General features: G+C 47.1%; 1 protein-coding gene across 5 annotated transcripts in view; it reads left to right on the top strand.

Annotated features, from left to right (window-relative positions):
- Positions 1 to 1,135: 1,135 nt before the first annotated feature.
- TRANK1 (tetratricopeptide repeat and ankyrin repeat containing 1) overlaps positions 1,136 to 22,829 on the top strand; it is a 94,367-nt gene continuing 72,673 nt past the window's right edge. The window contains exons 1-2 of one of the 5 annotated variants that reach the window (XM_065932996.1): positions 1,136 to 1,273; positions 22,016 to 22,147. In XM_065932996.1, the coding sequence (XP_065789068.1) occupies positions 22,017 to 22,147 (131 nt within the window). In that variant the 5' untranslated portion in view covers positions 1,136 to 1,273; position 22,016. Of the gene's footprint in view, positions 1,274 to 1,306; positions 1,493 to 6,163; positions 6,345 to 22,015; positions 22,148 to 22,829 lie in introns of those variants that run through there. The other 4 variants (XM_065932992.1, XM_065932994.1, XM_065932993.1 and 1 more) reach the window with 4 other exon arrangements.

Genomic DNA, 22,829 nt, shown 5'->3' on the forward strand with positions numbered 1-22,829 from the left:
CGGCTCTCTGTGACTCCATGACTTCAACACTCCAGGCTTCCCTGTCCATCACCAACCCTGGGAGCCTACTCAAACTCATGTCCATCGCGGCAGTGATGCCATCCAGCCATCCCATCCTCTGTCGTCCCCTTCTCCTCCCGCCTTCAATCTTTCCCAGCATCAGGGCCTTTTCCAGTGAGTCAGTTCTTCGCATCAGGTGGCCTAAGCATTGGAGTTTCAGCTTCAGCATCAGTCCCTCCAACGAATATTCAGGATTGATTTCCTTCAGGATTGACAGGTTGGATCGTCTTGCAGTCCAAGGGACTCAAGAGTCTTCTCCAACACCACAGTTCAAAAGCATCAATTCTTCCGGGCTGTGCTTTATAGTCCAGCTCTCACATCCGCAGGTGTGTCCATGGATCACCAAGTCTTCCTTGCCTCTTTGGAAACTCTACTGTTCCTCTGGTTCAAGCCCCGCAAGGCTCCCCGGTTGTGGTGCTCCCCCAGACGGGTGTGAGCACCACCAGGAGGCAGTCTGGGCCCCAGCCGGCCCAAGGGAGGGCTGCAGGCTCCGCTCTCTGATTGGGCCAAACCCCAGCGTGGAGGAAAGGAATCCCCGTCCCGGAGAAGTTGAGGACCAAGCAGAGGAGGTGGGTAGGAGGCTGTGCAGCTTGTTGCGCCAGGGAAATGCAGTCTGAGGTCGTCCTAACCGCCCCCCAACTCCTTCGGGGACCACCGCCCTTCCAGGAGGTTCCTTTCTGTTCCCCCCTGCAGTGAGAGGGTCGCTTCTCCACCGGCGCCATGAGCATGCAGGTGAGCGTCAAGGTATCGGGGGCCTTGCCGGCTTCTTTCCACCCGAATCCCCAGCACCCCTGGAATGGAAGGCCGCGCATACAGTAAGTACTCCATGTCCAAGGTCAGACTCAGTCGAGGCAGATAGGAAGTGGGAGCTGATGGGCACGAGGCGCACCTACCCAGGGCCTGTCCCCCTAGTTTCTTTGTTGGAGGGGACGAGAGGTCGGGGGCGGGGCTCAAGGCCATTGGCTGACCATTTCCTGTCTCCCCGACAATCGCGGCGACCTCGCTAGGGTGAGAAGTCACCGTGACCACAACCTGTCGGAGGGGGTGTGCGCGCGCCCGGTCCCTCGAGGTGCACGGCTCGAAGCACTCGTTTTTCCAAAGGTGGCCGAGAGCCACCCCATTGGAGCGCTCGCCCGCAAGATGGGAGACATCGAAACGCCTCTTTAAAACGCACGGTGACAAACACCCCCTCCCTCCCAGCGGCGCCGTGCACGTGAGTTTTCGGGCCCTCGCAACTACGTGGAAACTTGGAATAGGTCTGTGGCTGCCTACAGCCGGGCGCCAGGGTCTCTGCGCCCCCGCCCAGCTCGTCGCGGCGGAGGGGGCCGAGCTACCGCGAGCCGGAGACCCCGCCCGCAGAGTCCGTCCCCGGGGAAGCGGCTCCCGAGGCGGCAGAGGCGGCGCGGGCCATGTGGGACGCGCGGGTAACTAGGTGCGTAGAGGCGCCGGACATGCGGGGGGCTCCTCGGGCCTTCAGCCGTGCCTCTTCCCGGCGCGAGGGAGGCGGCCGCGCGTGGGGGCCGGCGCGCCCCGAGGCCGCACCGGGGCAGGCGGTCCCTGCGCTCATCTAGGTGCAGGCGCAGGCTTGTTGCGCGGGGTCCGGCGCGGGGTGGGGTGGAGGTGGGGGGCGGCTCCGGCGTTCCTGGCGCCTGGGGAAGGGGCGCGCGTTGCGACAGGACTGCGGCGGCGCGCGGCCTGCCACGTCCCCACCGCGGCACCAAATCTGCGGCTCCGGGGCCCGCCTCCCGCCTCCTCCCGTAGACCCTAGGGCTGCGAATGTTAAGACCAGTGGACGCGCCCGCGGGGCACGCTTCGGGCTGGCAGGCGCCCGGGCGCGGGGCGGGATTTGCAGGGAACTTAGGGGAGTGCTGGCCGCTTCCCGGCTGGAGGAGGTTGGCGAATCCAGCCCCGAGCAGGCCTCTTCCCCAGCCCGCTCGATCATGAGCTGGACTTGCCTCAGGCCCACCGTCCTCGGCCAGAAGAGTCTGGAGGAGGGGATAGCACTAAGGGCCCGAGGTTCAGAGGCGGAGTCCCAGAAACCCAGGCTTCTGCTTCCAAGCGTTTGCAAACGCGGGCTCGGAGCCTGGAACCTGAGCGGTGCACTCCGCCCCCTCGCCGCACGCCTACTGGGAGCCCCGAGCTTTAGCCACCTGGCTGAAACTGACTTTCTGCAACCCGACTCCCGGCTAGGGGCGTTTCTAGGAGGCTGCAAGCTTTGGTTCGTACTAGGCAAAATTTATCGGGAGATGTACAATTTACAAAAAAAAAACAACAAAAAAACAAAAAAAAATTTTTTTAAGAGGAGTGAGAAAGGAGTGGGCTCTGAGGTTTCTAGTCCCAGTCCAGTTGTTGTTGACCTAATCAGTCCTTAAGTGGGAAGAAAGCAGGGAGCCTTCAGCACCCAGGTTCTGCCCCTGCCAGGCGCTGAGCTTCCCAAGTTCCAGGCACCTTTCTGAGGCAAGACTGTTAACCGATGGCTTGGTCTTTTGTTGATTATCCTGTTTTGTGCTTTATAGGAAGTACTACCCTGAAGGAGAGCCAGAAGTTTATTTCAGTTGTTTTGCAGTCATCTCTGTTTTGTACAATTGCAGGATGGATGCGTGAGCTCTGAGTACCCTGTGCGGGCCTTTGTATCCTCCACAGGAGATGAAGGGGGGATGGGTGTGGGGGGCATCTGTGCCCAGGGTCAGATCCCACTGCTTCCGGCCTATGAGCTTCTGTCTTTTCCTGACCAAGATCCACAATAGAGTCCTGCACCCAGGCACATACATATATCAGTATAAAACTGCAAGAAGAGCGTCGTGAGTGCTAAGTCGATTTACTCATGTGGGACTCTCTCTGAACCCATGGACTGTAGCCTGCCAGGGTCCTCTGACCATGGGATTTTCCAGACAAGAATACTGGCTGGAGTAGGTTGCCATGCCCTTCTCCAGGGGATTTCCCCCACTCAGGGATCCAAGGGAGTCTCTTAGTTTCTTTACCCGTAGTACCACCTAGGAAGCCCCCAAGAAGAGCCTCACAGAATATTTACACTCTACTGGGTGAGGACAGTGATATTTTCTATTCTATTCCATATTCTGTTTTCTTTTTTGAAACCTAGTTATAATCTGTTAACTTGGTTTGATCACTGACTAACCGGTCCTCAGTGGCAAGTGCAAGCTTTCTTTGGGGCACCCCCAGAGAGGTGGAGGAGAGTATCCATATTTCACTGGGAACTAACTCTGGAAGGGATGAATTGGTTTAAGAAACATGAAGGAGGCTGAGATTCAAACTTGAGTAAGGAGAATACTAGAGGTTGTGGCTGCAAAGGCAGGCTGAAGGATGCTTCTGGTTCCTCTGGTTTCTATCTGTCTGGCCCCACCAGGCTGCCTGCCTGCCAGGAGCCCAGTGAATGGGTGGGGCCTCCTGTGAGTGCTGGGAAGGTAGCAGAGTAATGGCTTCTTGCCATTATGTCTTTTTTTTTTTTTTTTTTTGAGTAAGCAGGAAGGAGAATGCTGAAAGGCTGCCAGGAGCTCTGGATTCATGCATTCCAAAGGGAACTCTTTTAAGTCTCTGCACAGAATTTCACCGCGGGGTCAGCAGAAGGGCAGCGAACATTTTACAGATGAAGAAGCTGAGGCTCATCACCTGGTAGTCATTACAGCTAATTAGTAGTAGATCTGGCCTTAGACACCCACTCTCTCAGGGACTGAAAAGAGACTTTATGGAATTCTTAAAGTTCTCTTTGCTGATCGGTTCTTTTTTTCCTGCACTTGCTACCAAAGGCCCATTGCTATGCTGTGTACCCTCTTAGTATTTTATTTTTGCTTCTTGGGATGAAGAGTCTGTTAGCAGCCAAAATAGAGCATGCGAGCCTCTATCTAGGTGGGAAAGGTAAGTGACCCTGAGGATGTTCTTAAAAACTGAAGTGGGGTTGGGGTGTGGGTGTGGTTTTGCTTTCATTGGCCTCCAGGAACAAGCTGTTCTCTGCCTTCCCAGACAGAGAAGTGGCGCTGACCTATTGGCACCCTGCCTCTGGGTTTCCAGTCACTGACCCAGCTAACCTTGGCTCATGGCTTTTGTAACAAGTTTCCTTAAAGTGTAGCCTGAGTTTCTTAAGGCCCAGAAATCTTTGTTTCAACAAATCTTTATAAGAAGGAAGAACTAGGGGGAAGTGGACAGCCTCTTTAGCAAAGATGACTCTTTATGTTACCACTGAGATCTATGGTGGGACAGTGGAAAGGGTGGAGAGAACATTTGGTTTTAAACTTTATTTTTTCATTTTTGGCTTCACCGTGCCGTTTGCAGGGTCTTAGTTCCCCGACCAGGGAATGAACCCGCATCCTCAGCAGTGAAAGCGTATAGAGTCCTAACCACTGGACCGCTGGGGAACCACACACTGCTATATTTAAAATGAATAACCAACAAGGACCTACCGTATAGCACAAGGAACTCTGCTCAATGTTATGTGGTAGCCTGGATGGGAGGGGGGTTTGGGGGAGAATGGTTGTGTGTGGCCGAGTTCCTTTGCTCTTCACCTGAAACTGTCACAACACTGTTCTTTGGCTATACCTCAATACAAAATTAAAAAAAGGAAAAATAAGAAACTTTTAAAAAAGATACTGAAGCAGGTAAACAGACATCTTTCGAACCCCAAAATGTCACAGTGCCCAAACCAAGATCAGTATTCTTCCTTTGGTCACTAAGGTTGTCTGTCCATTTTGCCTGATCAGACATTTTTCTTTGTCTCAGATTTCCTAAGTGAGCATTGCTTTGTTTCCTTGATTTTGTGGAAAATCTGAAAGTGTGACTGAGCGTTACCTGTCACCCCTGACCCAGTATACCCGAATCAACTCCATCTTTTGCCTGGGCGTTGAACCAGCATCACTGCCCACCTGCATCCCCATAGCACGTTTGTCTTGGCTTCTTTGAGCCTGGTGAGCTGGTAGGACCTCCTGTGTGTTTGTCGGAGACAAGCTGAGTCTGGATCTAGCTATTTCTGTTTGAAGTTCTGATGACATCTAGATTGGGATGTTTTTATCTTGTAAGTGCTAAGTCCTCCTGTCAATGAAAAGAAGGATTGCTAACCTTAGAAAACAGTGATGACCTTTTGAAGGTGCAGGGGCAGACAAGTGTTCCCTTCTTTCCTTTTATGTTCTTTGGCTGGTTCTAATAATTAAATTGACACAAGGAATTAACAGGAGGAAAACAAATTTAATTTCCTGCATATGAGTGCGCCTTAAAAATATGAGACTCAAAAATAAATGGAAAGAAAAAATATGAGACTCAAAGAAGTCTAACTGATACAGGAAGCTTTTATGCCTTTTAGGCAAAGAAACAGCAAGCATTTTCAAAGGGGCTTGGGCTTGGGGTAATAAATTGGTGAAAAAATAACAAGGTTTGTTTACACAGCTCTCTTGCCCTAAATTCCCTATCTCTGTTGATAAAGATGCCTCCTACCCTTCTGGTACAGGGAGGGTGCCTTTCCCGTGGGAAATTTATTTTTTGCTCTCAGAGGGGGAAGGAGGGTCAGAGTGTCCTTTTTGCACCAGCTGTTTCTCAGATACCTTTGATACAAAATAATAATCACCATGCTAGAGTGGCACATTATAGGGTAGTATATTCAGAGGAAACCAGGCCATTTGGGGGAAGCTGCACAACAGAAAATATAGAGAATTACCGCACTCTACTGAGTAGTTTGATTTACTGTGAAAAATACTTGCATCACAAGTGTCACCTGGGACGAGCTTCGTGTCCAGCTGCAGTCCCCAGGTTTCTCGCCTATGGTCACCGTTGGATCAGCTCATCCCTTGTCCATCGGGGTCCACTGTACCTCGAGGCTCAAACATTGGTAACTTCGAAGGCTCGCTGGCGTCTGGAATCAGAACTCACTGTCCAGGTACCAAGGGTCTCTGTAATATGGACTCAGATTTTGTCTCTAATATACCCTTTGTTCTCCCGTCAGCGTCTCACCTGGTCTCATCTCTTTCTGCTTTTTCGCTTTCCAAGGCAGTTGTGCCCCTCACATACCTGAGGGCCAGTATACCTCATATACTGGCCGACGGAGGATTTAAGCGTGTGAGACCTAGGCGCTGCTAACCGGGCAGAACAGAGTCAGAGCCGGGCAGCCCAGGGAGCAGGGGTGAGTGGACATGCAGACAAGCCTTCCAGAAGGGTCCCCAGCTCCTGAATCCTCCGGCCCTGGACAAAGTCTGGGAGGTCAGCTTTGTGCTGTGCCCAGACGGATGGAGGACACTTCCAGCAGGACGGATTGAGGGGCGCCGGAGAAGAGAGGGTCATTCCAGGTAAAGGGGGCAGCTTGTTATGAAGAATAATGACGAACACCATTTCCTTATATACAAACACGCCACGAGGACGTGTCTAGAGGTTCTACTAGGTGAGCGTAGCCGCTGGTACACCCCACCTGGAATGCTCCTCTCGGACTGGGCATGTGTAGGAGGCCATGGGGGAGGAGGTGGGCAAATATCTTTTAACAACTCCCAGATAAATAAGTTTTGGAGATCTAGTTAACGCACAGCATAATGATTATAGCCAACAGCATTGTATTATAAACCGCAAGGTTGCCAGGAGACTAGATCTTAATTGTTCCCATCACAAAAAAGAAATTATACTTGTCTGTCATCATAGAGACATTAGCTAATGCTATGGTGGCAAGCATATTGAAACAGATAAATGTAAAATCAACACCTTGCGGACTTGTCTGGTGGTCCAGTGGTTGGGACTCTGGTTTCCAGTGCAGGGGACGTGGGTTCGCTCCCTGTGTTGGGAAGATCCCTTGGAGGAGTGGGTTACACTCCAGGATTCTTGCCTGGGGAATCCCAAGGACAGAGGAGCCTGGCGAGCTGCAGTCCATAGGGTCACAAAGAGTTGGACATGACTGAAGCGACTTAGCCCTCATGCATGCTACCAATAGTTGACTGTGCCTGGCTCTATGTTAAGTGCGTTTCATGTATTATGTATTCCTCAGAGAAATATTGTAAACAATCCCCATTTTACAGCTCTCTCTGCCCCAAGTGTGAGCTTCATGAGGGCAGCAGAGGTTTGGGTCAGTCTTGATGCACATGATCCAGCATCTAGCCGAGGGCCTGGCACAGAAGGTGCCCAATACTTGCTGACTGGCAGAGGAAAGAGGAAGTCCAGTCTTATAGGTGACTCGGCCCCTGTTTAGCGTTAAGGAAACTGAAGGCGAGGGTTAGGGAATTGGCTGCCTGACCCCAGGCCTGGAATAGGCCCAGCGGGACTGGATCCCAGGTTTGTGGACTTTGTCTTTTGTGAGGAGGAGGCATGCTTGTCCTCCCTGTGGGGCTGGCGCCAGCCTTGTGACTGCAAAGGTGTGTGACGGGGAAGGGGCCAGATGAATTTGGGATCATGTGGTTACAACAGGGAGAAGGCTGGAAAGGAAAGCCGAAGGAGGTGTGTGTGTTTAAACAGCTTTGTATGTTATTTAGAAGGCTGGGAAAGCGGATGGCTGTCTTTTCAGCCTGGCCAAAGTTCACACTTTTTTCAAACTGAGTGGAAAACTGTCAGCTGGTGCTAGAACTTCGGAGGGACTCAGATCCCCCCAGCATTGCTCAGGTACCTCCTATGAGGAGGTGCCTTTCAGGGACCCTGTCTGGGGGAGACTCTCATTTAGGGGAGCTCCTGGGCACCTCTGGACCCTTCCCATGCCCCAGTGGGTGGTGTTCCAGGCTCTCCACTGGGTTTGTCTTGCCTTTCAAACATGGGGAAGCGAATTGCTGTGGTCTTAGGGGTGGGAGGAGGGACAGAGGCCATTAATCTGCACCTGAAATGTTACAGGGGCTTCTCAGGTGGCCCAGTGGTTAAGAATCTACCTCCCACGCAGGAGACATGGGTTTGATCCTTGGGTTGGGAAATGCCACAGAGTAGCATGGAGGGCTACAGTCCAGGGAGGTTGCAAAAATTGGACACGACTTAGCAAGTGAAGAGCAGCAGCAGCAAAATATTACAGAGGGGCTTGGGAAGGGACGTGGAGCCCAGCCCGCTTGGGCTGCTATTATCCAACTCGAGTTCTGCGCTAAGTGAGAAAGCGCCTTTGTTCTAGGGCTGTCATGAAGTGGTGGTGGTGCTGCTCCCACTTCACAACCATCCATAGCTCCCAGGTGCTCTGAGGGAGAGTGGGAAGCCTAAATACAGGGACTGTGGCGGTAGTTGGGCTGCCTGGATTTAGCACAGATACTGAGTCAAGACTTCTGAGCAGCGTGTGGAACGTCCTCATTTGTCTTCAGGCGGAGTCTGGAATGCCAACTTTTCAGGGCCACTGTTTTGGGGGTTTGATTTTCATTTTCAAGGCCGCCCTTTCTGTTTTCCCCAGCCCCCTGATCCTTTCTTCACTTCACCTCTCAGGATGTTGTGAACACAGATTTTGGTATCAGACTTAGGTTTGTGCTTTGTTTAGAGAAGTCCCTTTTCTTTGATTAAACCTGTTTCCTGACCTGTAAAACTGGGATCATAGTTATACCTCCCTCACTAGCACTGTTAGGAACAATTTGATAATAAAATGTCTGAGAAGGGCTTAGCATGGGGCCTGGCATGTGGTGAGTGCTCAGTGAATTTTACCTGTTATCATGCAGCTACCCAGGACTGCTCTCATTCAGATGGTGCAGTGCAAACAGGCCGGTCTGTGGCACAAAGAGGAGAAATTGTACCCACCCCTGGCCACCAGTGGGACGGGGGTCTCCTTATGGCCTTCCTCTTTGGGGGTCAAGTGATTTAGACTCCACTTCTGAGCCAGGAGTTGAGATGTATCCTTCTCGGCCCTTCAGCAATATTTCTTGAGCATCTTCCAGGGCCCTGGTGGTTTCAGAGACTTGGAACATTTGCCCTTCAGGGTACAAACCACCTGCACACTATCCAAGACTAAAATGTGCCCGAAAGCTCTTAGCTTGTCCTTCCTTGAGAATGAATTTCTTTAATCTGAGTTTACATTCATTCTTGTCTTTTTTTTTGTGGGGGGGGCTTGTTAAAAAATTCTGTCTCTTGTGAAATTATGCAGACAGCAGATGGTACACATTGATTTATTTTTTTAAGATGGTACACTTAAAAAAAAATTCTGATTTGGCAAATCAAGGAGTTGGCAACCTTATTTAGGCTCCCTTTGATTTCTTTCCTCTGTGTGCAAATGTTACTGTTTGTCAACTTAAAAAAAAAACAACTAGGAGTCACTGATTTATAGGATTATTCTTTGCTGTTAGCATTTTTCAATCTCTGGCACTGTCATATCCCAGGTGACACGTGGCCCTGTTTGCTGACTTTTGGATTTTCAGTAGGTGCTTATAAATTTGGGTGAACATCTTTCTCCTTGGTTTTCCCCAAATAACCAACAGCTTTGGCAGTATGATCTTGGTTGTTTTTGATTTGTACTTTGTGTGGTTGGCTTTTCTTAAAATTTGGGACTACTGTTGTAAAATTTAGTTTGTGCCTTAAGAGTTCAGTCTATAGGGGAAAGCAGAAAAACAGTGTCTAGTGTGGAGCTTTTGAGACCTAGAGCAGGGTCTGAAATACTGAGACTATGGGGGAAATATATTTAATATGTTGAAAACTGCTTAGATCCTAACTCAGGGCCCTAAGTGGTTTTAAAAGCTACACACACAGGGCCTTGGCAGAGATGTTCACAGCTGCAGCGTTGGCTTTAGCTGGGGTGAGCACGACCGGTGGCAGGTTTGCTGGGGTTCAGAGTGTCGGTGGAGGAGGAGGACCACAGGTCTGAAAGTCCTTTGGAACTTTTCTGGAAATTGTGCTTGAGAGGAGGTGGGGGTGGGACCTCAAGACCCTGGAGGCTTTTGATCTGAGGGATCCAGGGATGTCGCGCTGGTGTGATGAAGAAGCTGAGCAGGAGCTGGGTGAGTCTGAGGCCTGCGTGTGTGTGCTCGGTCACTTAGTTGTGTCCAACTCTTTTGCGACCCCACGGGGTGTAGCCCGCTAGGCTCCTCTGTTCACAGGATTCCCCAGGCAAGAATACTGGAAGCCATTTCCTTCTCCAGGGGATCTTTCTGACCCAGGGATTGAACCTCAGTCTTCTGCATCTCCTGCATTGGCAAGTGGAGTCTTTACCACTGCTCCACCTGGGAAGGCCCTTGGTCTGGGGCAGGGAGAGCTAATAACAAAGACGGGGAGGATGTGTCCAGAGGGTGTGTGTGAACCCAGCTTGGGGACGGCTGTTCTGGGGCCTGCAGGCCTCTTAGGGGAGACAAAGCTGAGGGTGAGGTGGGGAGCAGGTGACTTGCCTTGGCCTGCTGTAGGGCACTTTGGGTGTTCATGCTTGGATGCATAAATTCATTCTGGCTCAAGTCTTCGTTACGCAAACTGGGAATGGCACACAGGACTCATCTGGAGTGTGAATGTGTGGCCACCTAGAATGAATGGTGCAGAAAGGATTCTGAAGCCTCATCAGGCCCTGCAGGAAGGAATACTGTGATCAGAGGGTTGAGTGGGTGGATGGGGAGACAGAACCCCGGATAGGGACCTGTGTCTAATGTGAAGTTGTAGAGAGGGGTGAAATAGGCAAGTCCTCTTCCTTCATTTCTAGTCAATGAAAGAAAAATTGCCAAGGACTTGGGCAGAAGGTAGAAGGTTCTGGAAGGCTGATACTGTCTTTGGGAACCAGAGAAGGGGCAGGAGCTTGTGGGCCTCAGAGGCAGGGAAATGTGGGGTTACAGGGCCCCAGAAGGCCCTCCTTCTGCCCCACCTTTCTCTGCGTTAACGTACCATCATCTCTCACCAAGAGGATTTTCTTCTCAGGGTTGGGGTGGGGGGTAAGGCTGCGCCCCTCTGGAGCTGCCTACCTGAGTAGGGAACTTTTCCCAAACTTCCAGTCCAAAACCCCTGGGGAAGGGGGCTCTCGGGCCTGCAGGTCTGGCACCCAGAGCCCATGTGAGATCCTGGACCTCCCTGCATGCACCTTGGCCTTCCATTCCAAGGAACAACTGCAGGAGAGAAGGATTTGGGTCCATTTTCGTACTTGGCAGCACTGACCCCTTCTGCTCTTCATTCAAGGCCTTGAATCACAAATTTTTCTCAGCTGCTTAACTGGCTGGTAATTTCAGAGAACCCCTGTGAAAACAGACAGACAGATCTTAGGGCTATGTGGTCTTTTCCTCCCTCCCTTCAGAGCTATGTTTTGTTTCTTTTTTTTAATTCTTATTGGCTTATGGTTGATGCACAATGTTGTTAGTTTTCGGTGTACAGCAGTGAATCAATTATACACATACATGTGTCCACTCTTTTTTTCAGTCTTTTCCCGTATAGGTCATTACAGTGTGTTGAGTAGAGTTCCCTGTGCTATACAGAAGGTAATTATCAGTTATCTGTTTTCTGTGTGTGTGCATGCTCAGTCACTTCAGCCGTGTCCAACTCTTTGTGGACCCTGTGGACTATAGCCCGCCAAGCTCCTCTGTCCATGGAATTCTCTAGGCAAGAATACTGGAGTGGGTTGCCATGCCCTCCTCCAAGGGATCCTCCCAACCCAGAGATCAAACCCAGGTCTCCTGCATCTCCTGCATTGCAGGTGGATTTTTTATCGATAAGACACTGGGGAAGCCCCATTTTATGTGTAGTAGTCTGTATATGTTAATCCCAGTCTCCCAATTCATCCCTGTCCCTCCTTATCTCCCTGGTAACCATACGATTGTTTTCTACATCTGTAACTCTGTTTCTGTTTTGTAAATAAGTTCATTTGTATCATTTTTAAAAAATTCTACATGAATGCTATGCCATACAATATTTGTGCTTCTGTGTCTGACTTACTTCACTCTGTATGACCTCAGGGTTGTGTTTTTTAACAAAATATTTTCTCTTTGCTGGGTAAACAAAACAAAGGTTCTGTAAATGTTACAAGGATCACACTGAAATAATGGAGATTGCCATGGCCTGTACCACTAACCTGAACCTTCCTGGATTTCGGGCCACAGTGGGTTCTAGTCCTGGCTTCCCTGCCCACACACAGGATGCTGGGTGGAGGCAGGAGTCAGCCTGGATCTCACCCCTGGTGCTCACCCCAGTGTGACTGTGATCAGGCCCCCCAAGTCTCAGCCTGGGGAGATTTGGCTTAGAGCATTTCCCTTGCTCTGAAAATTTTAGCCCACCCATCTCACTTTCTGAAATCCTTTCAATTTTAGTAATTCTGGGAACATATTCGGAGAGATATTGTATTACATTCCTAGATCTGCAGTAAGAAATTGTACAACCACAAACTTGGTGACTTAACAGAAAGCTATTCTCCTATGGTTCAGGAGCATGCTCCCCATTTTTTCATCTCCCCAGAGATCTCCACTTACTCATTTCTTAAGTGTCTCTCTGGAAATTCTCCCAATAGATCAAATCAAATATATATATGTACACTAACCTGTCCTCAGACTCTCCAATTTGCTCTACAAATTGTTCTCCAACTGGCTTTATTCACCTTGGTTGCATGTTTTGACATCTCTTCCTTTGGATCTGCCGTCTTTATTCTTAACAATGATAGTGTTCTATTCTGAGTGGTATCTATACCACTTTATATAAGTGTCTCCTCTTGTTGGACTCTTGGATTTGTATCCTTTTTGCTTTGACAGACAATGAGGCAATTAATATCCTCATGTCCTTGAATGAAATATGTCTGTAGAATAAATTTCGAGCAGCTGTGTGAAAAACTTGTGTATTTCTGTAGAGAGAAGCTGTACCACTTAAATCTTGCCATCAGCTGTATGTGAGAGTGATTCTCCATCCATAATCTTGCTGCTTAGGGTGTTATTAAACTACTTTCTTGGAGGAGGCAATGGCACCCCACTCCAGTTCTCTTGCCTGGAAAATCCCATGGACAGAGGAGCCTGGTAGGCTGCAGTCCATGGGGTTGCTAAGAGTCAGACATGACTGAGCAACCTCACTTTCACTTTTCACCTTCATGCATTGGAGAAGGAAATGGCAGCCTACTCCAGTGTTCTTGCCTGGAGAATCCCAGGGACGGGGGAGCCTGGTGGGCTGCCGTCTATGGGGTCGCACAGAGTCGGACACGACTGAAGCGACTTAGCAGCAGCAGCAAACTACTTTCTGGGATTTTTGATATACGGAAGTTTTAAACTTTTAATGAATTCATGACTATCACTGTGTGGAAGATTACTTACAATTTTTTATTGCTTTAAAGCCTTTTCAAATTTATGTAATTTGAGAATCAAAAATGCAGAAAGGTTACAATGAAAAGGTGGGATTAGGTCTCCCTTCTCCACCTTGTACCCCAATAAAGGTAATTTTATTTCCCATGCATCCTTCCAGAATTTCTTTGTGCATATATAAGCAAATGCAAATATATATATTCTTACCTAGCTCTCCCCTCTGTCTTTTAAAATTTTGCACAAAATAGAGTGTAATATATACACCATCCTGCATTTGCTTTGTGTAAGTATATTTTGCAGATTATCCCAGATCAGGACATACAAAGCATCTTCAATCTTTTTTTTTTTCCTTTCTTTTTAAAGAAAGTGCATACTTCATTGTGGGGGTGACTGCAGTATAATTTATTAAACCAGTCCTCTGTTGATGGCTGTTCAAGCTGGTCCCAGTCTTTTATTATTATAAACAATTAGACAGTGAATAATGTCATACATCTACCATTTCCTTTGTGTGCAATCAGTTTGCAGCACTGATTCCCAGAAGTGGAACTACTGGGGCAAAGGCCCTGTGTGTGACGCACTTGATTGAATCTGACCAAGTTTCCTCCTGAAGCAGTTGAAGATAATCTAAAATCTTTTCTCTTAGGGCTTTTTTTTTTCTCAACGCTTTTTAAAAAATGAGAAATTTGCATCTAAGCAAAGGCATAGATTTTAACGCTCTTGTTCAGTGAGCTTTGATGATTGTATATACCTGTGTGACCCCATCCCAATCGCCGTAGAGAACATTCCATCTCCCAGAAAGTGCTCTTATCCCCCTTTCCAGTCAGTAACCCTCCCTCCTTCCCTGGGTAACTGCTCTTCTGCTGTCTTAGATTTGCCAGTTCTAGAGCATCAGCCAGATAGAATCCCACAGTATATAGTCTTCTGAGTCTGGCTTCTCTTGCTTAGCATGATGTTCTTGAGGTTCTTTACATTGTTGTGTGTGCCAGCAGTTTCTTTTCACTGCCCTGGTGTCTTTTTGACACTAGCATTTTTTTTTCATTGACGTAGAAGGAATTTTGGTGTATGATGTGTATTCGTTTTCTGTAACTGCCATGACAAATGTCCACAAACTTAGTGGCTTAAAACCATGCAGACTGATCATCTCACAGTCTGTCGGTGAGAAGTGTGGTTCCCGTGGCATGTTTCATGAGGCTGAAATCAAGATGTTGGCTGGCTAGGAGGGTCTGCCCAGAATCCTTTTCTAAGCTCACTCGTGTTGTTGACAGGATCCAGTTGCTTGCAGCTGTAGGACTGAGGTTCCTGTTACCCAGCTGTCACCCAGGAGCCTCTCTCTCTTTCCAAGGCCACCTGCATTCCTCCCCGTTGCCTCCCCTCCATCTTCGAGGCACAAAGCGATGGGGTTAGTCTTTTTCAGGTTTCGCATCTGCTTCTGCATCTCTCTTGCCTTCCGCTTCTCCAGCATCTTTCTGACTCTAGCCAGATAAGTTTTTCCGCTTTAGAGGGTTAATATAATTCTGTTAGAGGGTTAATATAATTCTATTGGGCTCACCTAGATAAGGGCTTCTCTGGAGAAGGAAGTGACAACCCACTCCAGTGTTCTTGTCTGGAAAATCCCATGGACAGAGGAGCCTGGTGGGCTGTAGTCCATGGGGTCACAAAGAGTCTGATGTGACTGAGCGACTGAACACGCACAGGTGGCGCTAGTAGTAAGGAATCCGTCTGCTAATGTGCGAGATGTTCAGAGACGCAGGTTTGATCCCGGCATGGGGAAGAGCCCTTGGAGGAGGAAAAGACAACCCACTACAGTATTCTTGCCTGGGAAATCCCAATCCATGGAGTCCCAAAAGAGTCAAACACCACTGGGACTAAACAATGACAAGAACAAAACAACCTGGATTACACCTGTTGTACAAAGGCCCCTTTGCCATGTCATGTAATGCATTCACAGGTTCTGGTGGTTGGGGCGTGAGCATCTTTGGTGTGTGTGTATGTGTGTTCATTGTTTGGCCTACCAAATAGTATGAATTAGAAATTTAACTTCCAGGACTTCCCTGGCAGTCCAGTGGTTAAGACTCCTCACTGCCATTGCAGAGGGCGCGGGTTCGATTCCTGGGCAGGGAACTAAGATCCTGCATGCCAGGCATTGCGGCCAAAAAGAAAAATTAACATCCTTTCCAGATATTGTGCCAGTTTTACCAACGATTCATTCTTTCCCTGTCTGTTTTAAGAACTACCTTTTTCACACATGAAATTCTTTTATATTATATTTTTACTTCTGGATGTTTGGTTTTGTTCCACTGGTCTGCTTGTTTTCATGTTAATATCACACTTTTAAAACTTAGGTTTTTTTCTCCCCTTAGTTGAGTTTTATAAATACATTTAAAAATGTTAGAAAAAATTTTCTCTTTATACTTCTTTGATTAAGAATATTTTGGCTAGTCTGTCCTGTTTATTCTGAGATGAACTTGAGAATTCTTGCATTAATTTCTTTAAATATCCTGTTTTTTAGTTGGAATTTTTTTGGGAAGTACAGTAATTAATTTAGAGAGGATTTGATACTTTGTAATAGTGAATTTTCCCAAACAGAAACATGTTATGGGGAGAGAGGTGGATTGGGAGTTTGGAATTGACATGGACACACTGCTGTGTTTAAAATATAGGACCAAAAAAAGAAAATATAGGACCTACTATATAGCACAGGGAACTCTGCTCAATATTCTGTAATAACCTAAATGGGAAAGGAATTTGAAAAGGAATAGATACATGTATATGTATAAATGAATCACTTTGTTAAATACCTGAAAGTAACATAACATTGTTAATTAACTATGTGTGTTTACTCAGTCATGTCTGACTCTTTGCAACCTCATGGACTGTGGCCCACCAGGCTCCTTTGTCCATGGGGATTCTCCAGGCAAGAACAGTGGAGTGGGTTGCCAAACCCTATGCTTCAATATAAAATAAAACTAAAAAAAGAAACATGTTGTGTATTAAAGTTTAACATTCAAGACTGTCTTTTGAGGAAAGTTTTGTTTGTTTTATCCACGTCAGTCTTGCAATTGTACAAGTGCCAGTGGCTATTTATAGAGAGATTTAAAAAAAATTCCCCCTGCCCAACCAGGGATTGAACCCTGGCTGTAGCAATAAAAATACCAAATTCTAACCATTGAACTGTCAGAGAATCCCCAAATAAAAGCTTCCATGAGAATTATATGTAGACTTGCATATTTGCTTAATTAAAATTTTTCTTATTACTTTGGTTTTTCTCTGAAAGTCTATGTCTCTTCTCTCAGGTTGGACAGATAGAAGGTTTTTTTTTTTTTTTCAATTATTTTTATTAGTTGGAGGCTAATTCGCAACATTGAAGTTTTTGTTTTTAATGGAAGCATAGTTGATTTACAATGTGTTAATTTCTGCTATTCAGCAAAGTGACTCAGTTATATATATATGTATATTCTTTTTCATATTCTTTTCTATTATGGTTTATCACAGGATATTGAATACAATTCCCTGTGCTATATGGTAGGACCTTGTTGTTTAGGGGTTTTTGTCCTGTGTTAATTTTTAGCCCATAAACATCAAATTGCAAAGCAACATGAACATAACTGGCCTTCTCAGGAGTCCTATTTCTGCTTTTCTCCTCCCAGTGAAACGTTCCATCAAGAATTTAACAAAAAGCATACTTTGAAGTCCTGGTTAGTTGCAGGACAAGAGTGAGTCAGTCTGAGATGAGTCCAGTCTTAATATGAGGGTCAGGGGAAATAGAACTTTCCATTGGCTCTATCGGCAGTTCTAAACAGCAGGGGTCAGTTGTGGACTGAAACTACCCTGTTCTCCTCAGACAGAAACCAAGCTGCCTCATAAAATCACGTCGGAACATTTTCTTCATGCTTGCTTTGCAAGGCCAGGAGCAGTTTTGTACACTTGCATCTTGCTTTTGTGCGTCTTTGCTCTGTTTGTTAAGGGAATGAGTAGGGTGGAAACTTCAGGTTCTGTATTTATGGGAAGTTATGGAGCCACGAGATCATTTTTTAGCTGTACTCCTGTGGGCACTGAACGGAGGATATCTGGCAACCTGTGAGCCCATGTTCTATGTCAAGATATTGTGCAGAAGGAGCTACATGAGGATTGAGCTCTTGATGGCAGATACTGCTCGTCTCTGTATCATAGCTGTTGGGTGGGATAGAAAGACATCACAGTGCTCAGAGGTGGGAATGAAACAGGGCAGGGAGTGTGGAAATTGCACCCTTCCCCCCAAGAAAAAGAGAAGGAACAGCAAAGGAAGCAAATCGTCGTCCTCAGAATGAGCTCTGACTTTGGATTCTCATCCCTCGCTATCTGTGCCCACCTTCCTGTGGGAGCAGGAAGGAGTCGGTTTGAAGAACTGCTGTCTCTGGCCTCGGTTTTTTGCAGTGGTCTCTACCCTCAGCTTTCCAGAGTTGATCTTGGATTGTTCATTACTTTGAGAGTGTTTTGAAAGGATTTCAATTAAAAAAAAAAAACAAAAACCAAAAAGCAAACAAAAAGAAACCCACTACCAAGAAACAAAAAAAGTAAATAAATTTGTTGTTAAGTTGTTATGTCGTACCCAGATAAGGGACAGAGGAAAAGCCTCTCTCTGCCCCTTTCAGCTGCCCAGGGCCCGCCCTGTTTGCAGTCTGGCTCCTGTAAGTCGCTTATAGAACTCTTCATGTGTATACACACAATGCAACTCTAATGGAGAAGAGTTTTTTTTAAAAAAGAATATAGATATATACAAGTATAACCAAATCACTCTGTGATATACCCGAAACTAACACAGCGCTGTAACAATCAACTATCCTTCAATAAAAAGCAAACCAGAATACAGACACACTCACCCACAAGATGACAGCCACCCACGTCTGCTTTGTTTTCAACGTGCTAGTTTCAGAACCTCGCCAGTGCATTTGCATTTCTCTTACGTCTGCTTCCTCTGTTGTTGCCAAGCAGCCCTGGTCACCTCCCAACAACTGGACCTTGAATCCTCCCAGAGATGTAGTGAAACAGCGAAAGCAGACTCTGCCCCTGTGAAACTGTCTTTACCTTCTAATCTTTGAGCTTTAGCCCTGCTGACAAAACTGAAAGTGCAGGAGCCTTTCCTGGCAGTCCTGTGGTTGACTTCGCCTTCCAATGTAGGGAGTGCTGGCTTGATCCCTGGTCAGGGAGCTAGGGGCTACGAGTGGTAAAGAATCTGCCTGCCCATGCAGGAGAAGTAAGAGACGCAGAATGGTCCACATCAAAACAAACAAAAAAAACTGAAAGTGCAGACTGCTGGACCCATGCCTGCCAGGGGCACACACGGTGGGGTCTGACCGCCGCTGACTGTTCAGCCTCCGGCTGGTTTCTTCAGAGTGGAGTCTCGCCTGCAAAGTCAGTCCGCTTAGGTTTGGATTCCAGCAGCACCACTGTCCCTAGGACTACGGCAAGGCCCTTACTGCTCCTGCCTCAGTTTCCCTATTTGTCAAATGGGGACACAACCAAGCCTACCTCCTGGGGCTTCTGGTAGGAATGAAATGACATGATGATGTAAAACATGTACTAGGTGCTCATTACATATTCGTTCTCAGGAGTACTGTCATTACGGTACATTATTACCACTGTGTTTAACAGTTTCACCCTCTAAATAGACTGATCACTTGTTAAAAAAAAGACTTGACAGCAGAGCTCTAAGCATTCTAAGGCAACGATATAAAGCATGCTTCCCGGTGATGAAGATGTAGCTGTCAGTAAATCCTGCTGAGAAGCAAAAAACTTGCTTTGTGGTTGGCAATCCCGCTTTCCCTTGTCACGTGACCGTACCAAGAAAAAGCCAAGATGTAAAAGGATGTAAGCATTGGATGTCTACTCATAACATTTAAAGCTCACTTAATTTCTAGAGAAAAATCAGATGTGAATCATTTTTATTGTAAGTACAGTGGAAACGTTTTGTGTTTGAATTCTTTAATTAAGCCCTTAAGGAGTTTCATTTTAATAACATTTATGGTCTGATCATGAAGGTGGCACATTTTCTGGCAATTGGAAATTCAGAAAAGCTCAAGGAAGAAAATTAAAACCCTAATTTCAGTGGCGAGGCTGTTAACATTCTGGCATGTCTTCAGTACATTAGATGTGTTTAAAATTTAATTTGGTATTATATGCCTTTTTATGTAGCCTGTATCTTTCATTTACTAACGTAGCCTATCATTAAATGTTCTTTTACAACATGACTTTGAAAATAACTGTGTGGTGTTCTCCCATATGGGTGTTTTATAACTGATTCAAATCCGTTACACATTATGGAATATTTAGGGTTATTTCTGGTTTTTCACTGTGGTGAACATCTATGAGGCTAAGTATATCAGCGAGCTAGTATATTTCTCCTTTAAGCCAGATATGACAGCTCCCACCATTTGGGGTCATTCTTTTAAATATTTCCTAGTGACCCTTTACTATTTTAATTCTTCATTCTTTTGCCTGCTAGTGATGGTGGTCCTGGATATCCACTGTCCATGTATTTAGCAATTACTTGTATTCCTTTGTGAATTTTCTGTCTGTGGCTTTACACATTTTGATCAGGTTGATCCTTTCTTGCAGTGAAAAGGTATTTACAAAAGAGGGGTAACAGAAATTCCCTAGTGGTCCAGTGGCTAGAACCCTGTGATTTCACGGCTGTGGGCCTGGGTTCGATCTGTAGTTGAGGAACTAAGATCCCGCAAGCTCCGTGGTGCAGCCCAAAGGAAAAAGAAAAGGGGAGGGTTAGTTGTTACAGACAACAACAACAACAGTAGTTACAGACATTTCCTGTTTCTAGTTGTCCAAAAATGGCCACTTTGAAACTATTTATTTGACACCTGGCTGGCAATATTTGAAGGAGAAACACTTGTTTTTATTCTCTAATCAGTTACATAAACTTTTTCTCACGGTCTCCTCTGTCATCTCTGTATAAATGTGAGTCAATGAATTTAGAGATTATTTAATGCAAAGTCTAGGTGGAATTTTTAATTTTGACTTGTTTAGCAATAACATGCCTCGTTCTGGTATAGCTCTGCGTGGTGAACGGAGGAAGGCAGTTCAAAAGTCCAGTTAGCTCATGGGCTTAAAATAAGCCACTGGGACTTCCCCCCCTCTCCCTGATGGTCCGATGGCTAAGACTTTGGGCTCCCAATGCAGCGGGCCCGGTTTCGATCCCTGGTTGGAGATACTAGATCCCCACATGACACAGCTGAGACCTGGCATAGACAAATAAATAAATATTTTAAAAATAAAATAAGCCCCCACTTCTACCTGCTTGGGTTGGCTTCCCTGGCCCCCGAAGCCCTTGCCAAGGTCTGATGATACAAACAATAGGGGTTATTCTCTATACAATGACTGTGCTGATCAAGAAGGCTCTTGATAGATTGTACTGCCCCACAGTGCAGGGCCTATGCAGCCACCTGAAGTGTCCTCATTTTTAAGACTTTCCCCACTGCCTTACCTTTCCTGCTGCCATCTTGAGAGGAGAAAATCCTAAGGGACGTCTCTTCTGATCCCCATTTTTTTTTTGGCCACAGCATGTGGCATGCAGGATCTTCGTTCCCTGAACCGGGATCAGACCCATGCCTCCTGCAGTGGAAGCAGGCTTAACCACCAGACCACCAAGGAAGTCCCTGACGCCCACTTTTCCCTGCCTCCTTGGCTCTGTGAGGCCTCTCCTATCCACTGCCTTGGTGCAGCAAACACTTCCTGAGGCCCCAGCAGGTGGGCAGGGCTCCAGGCCACACCAGAGAGAACAGGTAACAAGCAGCCTCTCTGGGTCTGGCATTCTAATTCATTACACAGCAGATGTTTAAGTACCCACTCTGTGCGAGGGCTACCAAATGAATGAATGAAACAGGAGTCATGAAAGAGGTAAGGGCTTCCCAGGGGATGCAGGCAGGTAAGTGGGCATAGCAATCTCAGGGACAAATACTTCGAGGCTTAACCTTTGGAAGGAGGAGAGTGGAAGGACTCTCAACTCCTTGGATGAGTAGGCAATGCAGTACAGGGTCAAGGGCAGAAACTTGGAACTGGGGTTAGAACTGGGGGTGCACATTAGCTCGTCCTTAAGCCAGTGACTTGAACTTCTTGAGCCTGAGTTTCCTCCTCTGAACAGTGAAAAGGGTGCCTCCTTCTGAGCTGCTGCGATGGGTAAATGAGAGTAATGCTTGTGGCAGTTGTGGGAAGAGCTGCCACTTATCTAGCACACACCACCTGCCAGCTTCATGTCATCTTTTTTAAAAAATTTGTTTATTCTTTATTTTGGCTGCCTTGGGTCTTCGTTGCTGCACTGGGGCTTCATTGCTGTGCATGTGGGGTGGGGTTGCGGTGGGCGGGTTCCCCGTTGCAGGGCCTTCTTTTGTTGCATAGCACGTCGGCTCTAGGCACTTGGGCTTCAGTAGTTGTGGTGCATGGGCTCAATTGCCCCACAGCTTGTGGAATCTTCCCGGAGCGGGGATCGGACCCACGTCCCCTGCGTTGGCAGGCGGATTCTTAACCACTGGACCGCCAGGGAGGCCCTTCAGGCCGTCTTATGCGTGGAAGCTGCCTCCTTCCTTACAGCCTACCTGGTCATTAACACAGAATAAATGGAATCGTTCTGGCCGCTGCTCCTGAGGTCAGAAAAGAACTGAGAAAGAAACCGTCTGATCAGACACTCAGTCTGGTCCCTGGGTGGGGAGGGGTGTGGGCAGGGTGTGAAGGGGTGTGGGCAGGGTGTGCCTTCAGCTGGTGGGAGGGGCCAGGATGAACAACCTGCCCCTTCAGACTCCGAGCGATGCAGATGTGGAGAGGAAGGAAGCCGGTGCCACCAGCCTTCCCTCCTGTCCTCACAGGATGGACCCCATAGCTTACGCTGAGCTGCTAAAAGAATCTGGCAACCAGGGTTTTAAGAGTGGGAACTTCTCTTTGGCCATCAGAAAGTACGATGAAGCCATCCAGATTCTCCTGCGGTTATACCAGTGGGGGTAAGTGTTCAGATTTTCTCCCTGCCTCTTTTTCTTGTGTGTGCAGTCCCTCTCTTGCTTTTGTTTTTTTCTCACCTTTTATCAACACCAGCTAGTTTCAGTTTCCTTTCTCCTCCCACTTTCTATTTATCATCTTTGCAGTCTCAGCGCAGCTAGAGGAATTCAGGAAACAGAAAGTGAAACACAGGGAGCTGTTGCTAAACCCTGCAAAACTTCCCCTTTTGTCTGCTTCCAGCAGAGTTCCTGGAATGGACTGACTGTCTCCAAGCCTCTGCACTTGGAATTCATCTTGTTTATCTGTGCTGTCAACTCCCTGGCCTGGCCACAGGGCAAGCCACCAGGAAGTAGGGCTCACCTCTTCCCCTGCCCCTTCAGCTTCTAGCAGACCTGTTCCCAAGCATTTCAGGATCACGGCCCGCTTACAAATTATGGAGGACCCCAGAGAGCTTTTGTTGGTGTAGTTATCAGTAAAGCCTGTATTAGAACTCAAAACGGAGAAACATTTAAAATATGCATTTATTTGTTATTTTATCTTTTTATTTTTTTTTCCATTATTTTAAAATATCAGTAATAAACCCGTGATATGCTGACCCAAGCAGTGTTTTTATGAGGAATTACTTTTCAGAACCAAAAATTTACTGAGAAGAATTTCACATTTTACGTATTTGCAAGTCTCTTTAAT

This window comes from Muntiacus reevesi, chromosome 4 (assembly GCF_963930625.1).
Source record: "Muntiacus reevesi chromosome 4, mMunRee1.1, whole genome shotgun sequence".
NCBI classification, from domain to species: Eukaryota; Metazoa; Chordata; class Mammalia; order Artiodactyla; family Cervidae; genus Muntiacus; species Muntiacus reevesi.